The 12,692-nt window shown below is 43.1% G+C and overlaps 1 protein-coding gene across 1 annotated transcript in view; it reads right to left on the bottom strand.

The window, feature by feature from the left end:
* Positions 1-12,692, bottom strand: part of ALDH1L2 (aldehyde dehydrogenase 1 family member L2) — a 92,104-nt gene that overhangs the window by 22,055 nt on the left and 57,357 nt on the right. The window contains exons 11-13 of the mRNA XM_044280586.1: positions 11,947-12,066; positions 9,619-9,746; positions 282-432 (exon numbers count right to left, since the gene is read on the bottom strand). Coding sequence (XP_044136521.1) covers positions 282-432; positions 9,619-9,746; positions 11,947-12,066 — 399 coding nt within the window. The remainder of the gene's footprint in view (positions 1-281; positions 433-9,618; positions 9,747-11,946; positions 12,067-12,692) is intronic.

Genomic DNA, 12,692 nt, shown 5'->3' with positions numbered 1-12,692 from the left:
ATATGATACAGCCAGCACCCGCTATGTATGGAGCGAGCCCGCTGCAGAGGCCCACTCAATACACATAGCATCATAAATCAATAGAATGATATGTGACCCCATCAGTACTGGAAGGTCAGGACGGAAGCTGCTGCGTACTTACACTGCAAGTCCAACGTGTGGAACTCGCTCAGTCTGAAAGGGGCCAAACTCTTTCACAGGAAATCTGGCCTGGACAAGAGTATGGTCTTTCGAAACACTAAATTTAACTATCTGATATTTTATAATAAATAAACTCTTGCCTGAATTTTGTCGCACCATCCAGCGAAGTACCTGAAGGTCTGCACCGACATCCCCACATGGGTCTTCAGAGCCAGTGTGTACACTGCTCCTGAATCTAGAGATTCAATAGTGGCCAACTCTTCTTGATGCTCTTCCATAAGATCTGCAAGCCTTGCATTATAAGTAATATGTGCAGTTACTAAGAGCAGTAAATATGCATTTATTCTTTAGGTCTCATGCACACGACCGTTGTTCGGGTCCGCATCCGAGCCGCAGTTTTTGCAGCTCGGGTGCGGACCCATTCACTTCAATGTGCTGTCCGCATCCTTTGCTCCGTTCCGTGGCCCCGCTAAAAAAATATAGCATGTCCTACAAAAATAGGCATTTCTACAATGGCCGCCCGTTCCGCAGCTTCCGTTTTTTGTGGATCCACAGTTTGAGGACCTCAAAAAACGGAACAGTCATGTGCATGAGGCCTAAGACTACATTTAAACAGCGGTATTCATTTTGATGTCTGCAAATTGCATGTTCACAACATATGGATACCTGGTGTGTGCAAGCCATACAAAGAAATGGCTATTCTTGTCCACAACACAGACAAGGACAAGGTTGTGGACAGTACATGGACCACATGGAAATGTGACCAAAATACAGTCATGTGAATGTAGCCTATATTGACCTGTTAATAGTTACAAAAGTAAGTAAACCTAAAGTGTCACTGAACTTTTAAAAAACGTTTGATATGTCATAGCGACATATCAAAGGGTTTTGACTGGTGCCGGTCTGAATGCTGAGACCCCCACCAATCTATAGAATTAGGAGAGAGAAGAGCTCACAGATTACGCTCTCCCTACATGCTGCAGGAGACAGAATTGAGATGGATCCATAGGCCTCTTTCACACGGGCGTTGCAGAAAAATGTGCGGGTTGTATGCGTTTGTAATGCGTTTTGCACTCGCGTGAGAAAAATCGTGCATGTTTGGTACCCAAACCCGAACTTCTTCACAGAAGTTCAGGTTTGGGATCGGTGTTCTGTAGATTGTAATATTTTCCCTTATAACATGGTTATAAGGGAAAATACTAGCATTCTGAATACAGAATGCATAGTACAATAGCGCTGGAGGGGTTAAAAAAAAATAAAAATAAATTTAACTCACCTTAATCCACTTGCTCGCGCAGCCCGGCATCTCTTCTGTCTTCATCTTAGCTCTGTGCAGGAACAGGACCTGTGGTGATGTCACTCCGGTCATCACACGATCCATCACATGATCTTTTACCATGGTGATGGATCATGTGATGACCGGAGTGACGTCACCACAGGTCCTGTTCCTCCACAAAGCACAGAAGACAGACAGAAGAGATGCCGGGCTGCGTGAGCAAGTGGATTAAGGTGAGTTAAATTATTATTTATTTTTAACCCCTCCAGCGCTATTTTACTAAGCATTCTGTATTCAGAATGCTATTATTTCCCCTTATAACCATGTTATAAGGGAAAATAATAATGATCAGGTCTCCATCCTGATCGTCTCCTAGCAACAGTGCGTGAAAATCGCACCGCATCCGCACTTGCTTGCGGATGCTTGCGATTTTCACGCAACCCCATTCATTTCTGTGGGGCCTGCGTTACGTGAAAAACGCACAAAATAGAGCATGCTGCGATTTTCACGCAACGCATAAGTGATGTGTGAAAATCCCCGCTCATGTGAACAGCCCCATAGAAATGAATGGGTCGGGATTCAGTGCGGGTGCAATGCGTTCAACTCACGCGTTTGTGGTAAAAACCTCACCACCTGTGAGCTGGAGGTCTATGGGGAATATAAAACGAAGGACACACAAGCATTTTTTGCTACTGGCATGTTTGCTCATCAGGTGGAGGTATTTTTTGGGCTTTAAAAAAAAAGCAGCATGGCTGAGCTCTGTCTTTTTTCAGCCATTTTTACATCTCATTCATTATAAGGGAAAAAACACAATTCTCACAGCCATTTAGAAAAAACACACAAAAAAACTACAACAAATAAAACCCCGCAGGTAATCCAAAAGAACACATATTCTGTTTTTTAGCAATAGAAAATGGCAGTTCCAAATGTATGTGTGTAAGGACCCTCAAAGTGCTACCCATGGCTGCACCATAGCCTACAAATGCGGAATACAGAAACCTACACTTTAAAGCCTCTTGCATCCGTTCCGTGCATTGGGGACCGCAATTTGCAGTCCCCAAGCACGGGCAACGTCCGTGTGGCGCTGGGACGCATCGAGACCCATTTCACTTGAATGGGTCTGAGATCCGTCCGCATCCCAAAAGAATAGAACAAGTTCTATTTTTTTGCTGTGCGGAGGCACGGACAGAAACACCACTGAAGCACTCCGTAGTGCTTCCGTACCGCATCTTCGTGATTGCGGACCCATTCTGAATGGGTCCGCATCCGTGATGCGGAGTTCACACGGGCCGGTGCCCGTGTATTGCGGATCCGCCGTATGCGGGCCGCAATACGACCGCGGGCACACAATGTTCGTGTGCAAGAGGCCTAAAGCTAGGGCTACACGGTGACATGTGTCGCGCGACACTTTGTATAGTATATGTGCCCCACTGACTGTGTGAATAAGGCATAATTCTCGAGGGCTCCATCAAAACAGCCGTTATCTTTAGCTGGAGAAACTTTAGGCTAGGGCTACACGACAACATGTGTCGTGCGATCACGCGACACATAGGGCACAACTACATTGCAACATGTGTCGCGCGACATTAATGTCGCACCAATGTTGCAAGACAATTTTTATAATGATAGTCTATGGTGTCGCACTGCAACATGCGACATGCTGCGACTGCGATACGACAGGAGCAAATAAACCATCCAAGACGGATTTTTCTGCGACTGTCACGTCGCAGCATGTCACATGTTGCAGTGCGACACCATAGACTATCAGTATAAAAATTGTTGCGTGACATTGGTGTGACATCAATGTCGCGCGACACATGTTGCAATGTAGTTGTGCCCTATGTGTCGCGTGATCGCACGACACATGTTGTCGTGTAGCCCTAGCCTAAAGTTTCTCCAGCTAAAGATAACGGCTGTTTTGATGGAGCCCTTGAGAATTATGCCTTATTCACACAGTCAGTGGGGCACATTTACTATAAAGTCTGACCCTGTTTTCAGGAGTAAGGGCTGTTTCACACGAGTGGATGCCGTGCGTGACATCCGCTGCGTGAATGACAGCCAAGACCCGATGCGGACAGCAGAAGCACGGAGCATTAACATGATTGATAATACTCCGTGCCTCTCTGTGATCTCTTTACTACGAAATCACATTGAGATAAAGTTGTCACTGTGATTTTGTAGTAAAGAGATCACAGAGAGGCACGGAGCATTATCAATCATGTTAATGCTCCGTGCTTCTTCGGTTCGTAGCGGGTCTTGGCTCTTATTAACGGAGCGGATGTCACGCACGGCATCCGCTCGTGTGAAACAGCCCTAAGGGCTCATGCACACAGTGTGCTGGCCGAGCCCGTGCTGCGTATAGTAAATTGCTTTCCGCAATGCACGGGCACTGACCGCGGGGCAGCCGCATGCGGATCGCGGACCCATTCACTTGAATGGGGTCCGCGATCCGCATCCTACAGTCCACACAGCAAAAAAGTAGTGCATGCAGTACTTTTTTGCGGTGCGGAGGCACGTACAGTAAACCCACAGAAGCACTCTGTAGTGCTTCCGTAGGCTTCCAATCCGTGCCTCCGTTCCGTATCTCCTGGATTGCGGACCTATTGAAGTGAGTGGGTCGACGATCCATGATGCGGGATGCACACAGCCGGTGCCAGTGTATTGCGGACCCGCCATATGTGGGCCGCAATACGGCCACGGCCGAGTGCATGAGCCCTAAGAAAGCTGTTTCAGATTATCTTATTTTTTAAGTCTCATTTACCAACTGACTTTGCCCCTGTTTAGAAGGCATTTGTGCCCTGTTCGTCTAATTCTTATTCTGAGACTAATTTTGGAGCTGTCTTTCTTTTGCGCCTTATTTCCAATGTATTTATGTTGGTGTGCCTGAATCAGATGTATAAACTGTCTTATTTCTTCTCCACTCCTGAACTGGCTTATTTTTCCTGTTTTGAGGGGAAACTTGCGCAATTATTTGCATTGAAAGAGATAAAGTTGCAACTTTTTTCTAGTCATTTGCACTATTTTTTCATGCGCAAACCAATGAGACAATTCTTACTGAATATGAACCTGTTTTACAAGAAAACAACCACTAGAGGTCAGACCTAAACCAAATAAGATTAAGCTGATTTATTAACCCCTCTCCAACTGCCGACAGACACCCAGCACTAATGTCCACGACCGGCAGTAATGCCGGATGCGAATATTTAACCCTTCAAATGCCGTGGTCAAATGTGACCACAGCATCTGACTGCTCTAAAACCCAGAAGAGTTTAAAATATATTATATATATATATATATATATATATATAAAAATTTCCCATATGGCAAAACTATCAAAAAAAAAGTCAAAATGGCAGATTTTCCATTTTTTGGTCGCTTCACCTTCCACAAATTTTTTTTGAAAAAGTTATCAAAAACTAAAGTCATACCCACCCCAAAATGACATCATCAAAAGTACAGATCGCCCCGCAAAAATTAGCCTTCACATAGCTCCGTACACATAACGACAAAAAAGTTAGAGGGGTCAGACTATAGTTATGAAAAATAAAAAAAAGTTTTTATTTTTTTCAGTATTAAAACGCAAGAAAAATTATAAATATGGGATATCGCCTTAATCGTACTTACCTGGAGAATAAAAGTAACAGGTCAGTTTTATCGCATAAGAAATGGTGTAAAAAAAAAAAACATACTGTGGCAGAATGGTGTTTTTTTTTTTCTAATTCCACCTCATTTTGAAGTTATTTGTACAGAACGGTAAGGGCTCATTTTTTTGCGGGATGATCTGTACTTTTCATTGATACCATTCTGGGGTGTGTAAGACTTTTTTATCACTTTTTATAAAACAATTTGTGGAAGGTGAAGCGACCAAAAATGGCAAATCAGTTTTTGGCCAAATTGCCATATTAGAAAATATTTTATTAGTACAGGCGTTTTCGCACGCAGCGATACCCATGATGTGTATTTTTTATTTACATTTTGGGGAAAGGCGGGTGAGTTGAATATTTATATTTTTTTTATTTTTAAAAACTTATGGGAACTATAAGGCCTCTTTCACACGAGCGAGTTTTCCATCCGGGTGTGATGCGTGAAGCAAACTCATAGCATCTGGACTGAATCTTGACCCATTCATTTCAATAAGCTCAATTTTTCATGCATCATTTCTGCGTTCAGGAAAAATCTCAGCATGTTCTATATTCTGCATTTTTCACGCAGCCCTGGCCCCACATAAGTGAATGGGGCTTGGGTGAAAAACTGAAGGTATTCAGATGTAATCCAGATGCAATGCGTTTTTCACTGATGGTTGCCAGGAGATGTAAATTGTTATTCTTCATTTATTTTCAGGTGTGTCAAAACTGATGTTTTTGTTTTTCTTTATTTCCATGTTCATGTCGAAACATGTATCTATGTATACCCTGATGTTTCGGTTCTCTGAAAAATGTCAGATCAGTTATGTCTTGCTTCTAATGTACGTATTATCCTTGCTTATATCTCATCTGTGATGATCTGATATTTTTTTTCTCTCAATAAAAAGAGATTTGTTAAAAAAACAAAACTGATTGCAATTGCAGACAATACTGATGGAACTTAAGTGCAAAACCGTCAGTTTTTTCCGTGAAAAGATCCTGACACACTCCATATTGTTCATGTGAAACATGCCCAAGACTACTTTCCCACTAGCGTTTAAGGTTTCCGGTATTGAGATCCGTCATAGGGGCTTAATACCGAAAAAAAAACGCTTCCGTTTTTTCCCCATTCATTGTCAATGGGGACAAAATTGAACTGGACAGAAAGGAATGCTCCAAAATGCATTCCGTTCCGTTTAGTTGCGTTCCCATACCGGAGAGCAAACCGCAACCGATGCAGAGCAAGACGGATCCGGCATGACCCCCAATGCAAGTCAATATGGGTGGGTCCATTTTCTCTGACACAATCTGCCACTATAGAAAATGGATCTGGCCTCCATTGACTCTCAGTGGAGTTCATGACGGATCCGTCTTGCAATATTACAGATAATACAACCGGATCCGTTCATAACAGATGCAGATGGTTGTATTATCAGTAACGGAAGCGTTTTTACTGTTACGTCTTGAAAGAGGGGTATATGTCAAGAGGAAATGTCCAAACAAATTCTGGTTAATATGGCAAGGCTGGTTAGAATCTGGGAGTTTGGCTTCACTAGCACTGACTAGGGACTGCATGAGAGGACAACTGTCCTTAGTGGGACATTTATCTTAAGTTTACGCTACATATTAATGAGGATCGTGTGATCAATTTTCTGTTAACTTGGTTACGACCTCCTTTGGGAGTTGTATAAATAAATTACAATTAAGATGGGGTGGTGTAGTCATCTCTCTGCAAGATAATATTAGAGGGGGGGGGAGTTGGGTGATAGTTACATTTTTTATTTTTTTTGTATTGCTATGTATTATCATTGCATTAGATTTTTGTCCATGTAAATGACTGGCTGGATCCTGTTCATTGTGTGCAATGTGTACCTTATTTAAAATCAATAAAAATGATTTTAATAAAAAAAAAAAAGGAAGTGTTTTTTACTGAACCCTGCCGAATCCAGTAAAAATGCTAGTATGAAAGTAGCCTAAGGCTACATGCACACGACCGTGCCGTTTTTTGCGGTCCGCAGACCGCGGATCCGCAAAAACCGGAAGCTGCCCATGTACCTTCCGCAATTTCCGGAACGGAACTGGCGGCTCATTGTAGACATGCCTATTTTTGTCCGCAAAAACGTACAAGAATAGAACATGCTATATTTTTTTTGCAGGGCCTTGGAATGGAGCAACGGATGCGGACAGCGCACAGAGTGCTGTCCGCATCTTTTGCGGCCCTAGTGAAGTGAATGGGTCCGCATCCGAGCCGCAAAAACTGCGGCTCGGATGCAGACCATAACTATGGTCGTCTGCATGAGGCCTAACAAGTAATCATCAGATTTCTTCTGTCATACATTCCAATGCATTAACACTAGAGTGTATGAGAGCTTCAATGTATTCCTATGGGGCTCCATAGGAACTAGTGTGCGACAGCTTCAGTTCATTCATAACGACAGAAGCTGCTGCACAATGCATCTGGCTGGCTCCCCCAATCTGTGCTGGGGGGGGGGCGGGAGAAGCGTGCGCTTCTGGGTTTTAGAGCATTAAGATACCTTGGTCATGTTTGATCAGCATTACCGCTGGTCGTGGACTTTAGCAGCTGGTGTCTGCTGTATGCACACGCAAGCAGGAGCCATGTTTAAAGTCCCTCTCAGCGCCGTACATGTAGGAAGGGGATAATAAATGTTCCCCAGTGTTCGGCCAGTGATTTCCATCAGTGATTTTGAGTCAAAATCAGGTGCAGCTCTAAACACAGAGCAGGTGCAGATCTTTCTATTATACCTAATGTCTGTGGAGGGTCCACTTCTGGTTTGGCTCAAAATCACTGATGGAAATCACTGACCAAACACTGACGTGTGAATAAGGCCTCCTGCACACAACGTTTTTTTTTCCATTTACTGGCCGTTTTTTGCCTTCCGTACACAGTCCGTATACAGAACCATTAATTTCAATGGTTCCGCAAAAAAAACAGAATGTACTCCGTATGCATTCCGTTTCCGTGTTTTCATTTTTCAGTTGAAAGATAGAACATGTCCTATTATTGCCCGCAAATCCCGCAAATCATGTTCCGTGGCTCCATTCAAGTCAATGGGTCCGTAAAAAAACAGAACACATACGGAATGTACTCCATATGTCTTCCGTATCTGTTCAGTTTTTGCAGAACCATCTATTGAAAATGTTATGCCCAGCCCAATTTTTTCTTTCTAATTACTGCATACTGTATGTGGCATACGGAAAAACGGAACGGAAACACAGCGGAAACAAAAAACGGACTGCAAAACACAGAAAAAGCCATATGGTCGTGTGAAACAGGCCAAAGCCATACGGTCGTGTGCAGGAGGCCTAAGGGTACTTTCACACTTTTCTTTTCCAGCATAGAGTTCCGTCCTAGCGGCTCTATACCGGAAAAGAACTGATCAGGCATATCCCCATGTATTCTGAATGGAGAGAAATCTGTTCAGGATGCATCAGGATGTCTTCAGTTCAGTCTTTTTGACTTTTCAGGATGGAGATAATACTGCAGCATGCTACGGTTTTATCTCCGGCCCAATAAACTGAAGACTTGCCTGAATGCCGGAATCTGCATTTTTTTCAATAGGAATGTATTAGTGCCGGATCCGGCATTCAAAATACCAGAATGCCGGATCCGTCCTTCCTGCGCAGACCTAAAAAAAATGTGAAAAAAAAAATGACGGATCCGTTTTGTCGGATGACATTGGAGAGACGGATCCGGCATTTCAATGCATTTTTCTGACTGATCAGGCATTTTTCAGACTGATCAGTCTTACAAATGCCATCAGTTGGCATACGGAACTGCTTGCCGGATCACTGTGCCACAAGTGTGAAAGTAGCTTTAGGCATTAGAAATGGTGTTTTACCCTTTTTCTTTTTTGGTTGATATGATCACTAAGAAGGGCGGGAGCTTGCTGAGACTCCTAGAGAAGTGGGTAGGGAAGGCTGCTGCGTTTACTGGGGAAGTGGTGGGAAGAGCATGAGACACAATTTGCAATTCTAGAGAGAAGTACATACTATCAATGGGAGCTTTATTCTGACTACTTTGGGTAGGGGATTGAAAACCCTCAAACAATACTTAAAGGGGTTATCCGCTTTTGCTATCAGATCGGTGGGGGCCAGACTGCCGGCACCCCACCATCCAGCTGTTTGAAGAAAACAAGCACTGGATTATCTTCTCTGTTTACCTGCTCGCTGTCGACATTGCAGCAGCAAGCAGATGCAATTACAGCTCCTCCATCACATTCACTTCAATGGGATGGCTCCTTCCTATTCAAGTGAGGAGCTGTAATTGCACCTGCTTGCCGCTGCAATGTCGACAGCGAGCAGGTAAACAGAGAAGATAATACAGCGCTCATTCTCTTCAAACAGCTGATCGGCAGGGGTGCTGGGAGTAGGGCCCCGGCTGATCTGATATTGATGACCTATCCTGAGGCCAGGCTCACAAAAACCCAGGTACAGTGCAGACCTACTTTTACAGTGTGTTTTATTTTGTCTCCTTTCAAAGCTAGCTTCTAGATCTGGCGAAGATTTGTCCATTACGGCACGATGTACAGGACCTAAGGTTACGCAGCATGTACTCACCTGTACAGCATTCTTCCCCTATCTCGAGCATTCATTTTTCCCCATTCGCCATTTTCAAAGGCTTCTTTTGCTGCCGCCACTGCCTTGTCTACATCTGCTACAGAGCAATAAGAGACTTTGCATAACACCTATAAGTAAAAAAAGATGTATTGTTTACCAATCAACTTTTGCTATATTTATTAAATAAACTTTTGCTATATCTTTCCTTTTGCGATATCTCCTTGCATTATTACACAATGGACATCTAAGAGTCTGTACTGCAGAGACCCCTGCATTTATCGCACAGCATGCAGCATGGACAACGAGAGGTCCAACTATCATATCTAAAAAAAGAATGAGAATCCAGTCCTCCTATATACAATCAAATTGCTTCCACGTGTTATCCACCACGGTCTGACTTAGGCCCCTTTCACACAGGCGAGTATTCCACGCGGGTGCAATGCGGGAGGTGAACGCATTGCACCCGCACTGAATCTGGACCCATTCATTTCTATGGGGCTGTGCACACGAGCAGTGATTTTCACGCATCACTTGTGCGTTACGTGAAAATCGCAGCATGTTCTATATTGTGCGTTTTCTACGCAACGCAGGCCCCATAGAAGTGAATGGGGCTGCGTGAAAACCGCAAGCATCCGCAAGCAAGTGTGGATGCGGTGTGATTTTCACGCACGGTTGCTAGGAGACGATCGGGATGGAGACCCGATCCTTTTATTATTTTCCCTTATAACATGGTTATAAGGGAAAATAATAGCATTCTGAATACAGAATGCATAGTACAATAACGCTGGAGGGGTTAAAAAATAAATAAAAATAATTTAACTCACCTTAATCCACTTGCTCGCGCAGCCGGCATCGCTTCTGTCTCTTTCTTTGCTGATTGCAGTCAAAGGACCTGTGGTGACGTCACTCTGGTCATCACATGATCCATCACCATGGTAAAAGATCATGTGACGGACCATGTGATGACCGGAGTGATGTCACCACAGGTCCTTTGACTGCAATCAGCAAAGAAAGAGACAGAAGCGATGCCGGGCTGCGCGAGCAAGTTGATTAAGGTGAGTTTAATTTTTTATTATCCCCTCCAGCACTATTGTACTATGCATTCTGTATTCAGAATGCTATTATTTTCCCTTATAACCATGTTATAAGGGAAAATAATACAATCTACAGAACCCTGATCCCAAACCTGAACTTCTGCGAAGAAGTTCGGGTTTGGGTACCAAACATGCCGATTTTTCTCACGTGCGTGCAAAACGCATTACAACCCCGCAACGCACCCGCACCTTTTCCCGCAATGCCCGTGTGAAACCAGCCTTAGAGTTTCACTCTGACTCAGTATTCAGTCTTTATATACAATTCAGCAGTATATTATTCTTCATATATATTTGTAGGTGAGAAATAGATACTACTCACTCTTTTGAAATAAAAGATTAAGGCTGGGTTCACACCTGAGCGTTTTACAGCGCGTTCCTACGCGCTGTAAAACGCTCAACAAGGAGAAACCAATGATTCCCTATGGGAATGGTTCACACTTGGGCGTTTTACAGCGCGTACGATCGCGCTGTAAAACGCCCGACGCTCCAAAAAGTACATGAGCGACTTTTGGGGCGTTTGTGGCCATAGGACACTGTAGTGAATCACACAAACGCGCGTCAAACGCGCGTTTACTATTACAAAAACGCGCATAAAAATGCGCGTCAAAAACGCGCGTAAAACGCGCGTTTGCGCAACGCTCAAGTGTGAACCCAGCCTGAAAGTGCTGATCATACTTCATAAGAGTGAGTAGTATCTATTTCTCACCTACAAATATATATGAACAATAATCTATGGCTGAATTGTATATAAAGAATAACAATCCAGTCTTCCTGCCAAGTGTCCAGAGATGACCCATATCTGCACACATGATTCATTGTGCTAAAATACTTAGGCCTCCTGCACACGCCCGTATGGCTTTTTCAGGTCTGCAAAAAACGGATCCGCAAAACATACGGATGACATCCGTGTGCATTCTGTTTTTTGCGGAACTGAACATCTGGCCCCTAAAAGAACAGTACTATCCTTGTCCATTATGCGGACAATAATAGTTGACATGTTCTATCTTTGAATGGAACGGAAATACGGAAACGGAAGGCATATGGAGTACCTTCCATTTTTTTTTTTTTTTTGCAGATCCATTCAAATAATGGTTCCGTATATGGAATGCAACAAAAACGGAACGTAAACGGAGGCCTTACAGTGTTAATTTAGATTTTCCCTGGAATTGTTAGTTTTTTTGTAAACTGTAGAATGAAGAGAAATATAGATAACTAATACAATAAAAACACTCACCGATCCATCTGTTGGATTGATAGTATCACAGGTTTTCATATTGTCAGAGTCTACAAACTGCCCATTAATAAAACATTGGTATGGCATATTCACAGTCATATTGTTCACATTTAATGTAACCTGTAGATAAAAAGAATCAGGCATTTTAATAATATACAAAATCAATGGGTCACCTCCAGTCTATTGTGTCTACGGCGTATGGTGGCTGCTGTAAAGCATAGCTCAGGCAAGAATGCAGCCGCATCATCATGTTCAAAAATCTACAATCAGAAAATAAAAACAAATCTAAAAAATACTATGCTTCAAAATCTACTTTTAACTGGCAGCAATAGTTACAGCTGACACATTCCCTTTAAATCTACTCTTCTCATGTTTAAGGTTAGAACAAAAATAGCTCTAGTGGAGCCGGCAAGAATCCAATAGGCTGTGGCAATGTGCTGTTCCACTGACTCTAATAACATTACATGGGCTCATTGGGCTGCGCAGATTAAAGCTATGACATTGTTTGATGGTTTCTGGTTTCCACGTCCTCTACTGTCTAATGATATACAACTTTCTTAGAATCATCATGTAGCATTTTTTGGATACCTTTTTCCTTAGCTGAACCCAGTAGGTCCAAACAAGAGAAGTATAAAGGTATAAAGGCAATAATGTTTTCACATTTAGGGATCTCTTCCTTATTAGGGAAAAAGTACATAAGCCACAATGTGTGAACAAGTTTTTCTGGGTGTCTGGAGAGATCCTGT

The sequence above is a fragment of the Bufo gargarizans genome, chromosome 2 (assembly GCF_014858855.1).
Source record: "Bufo gargarizans isolate SCDJY-AF-19 chromosome 2, ASM1485885v1, whole genome shotgun sequence".
Classification (NCBI taxonomy): domain Eukaryota; kingdom Metazoa; phylum Chordata; class Amphibia; order Anura; family Bufonidae; genus Bufo; species Bufo gargarizans.
Note: the sequence above shows the minus strand (reverse complement) of the source record. Positions and strands in the feature narration are given on the sequence as shown.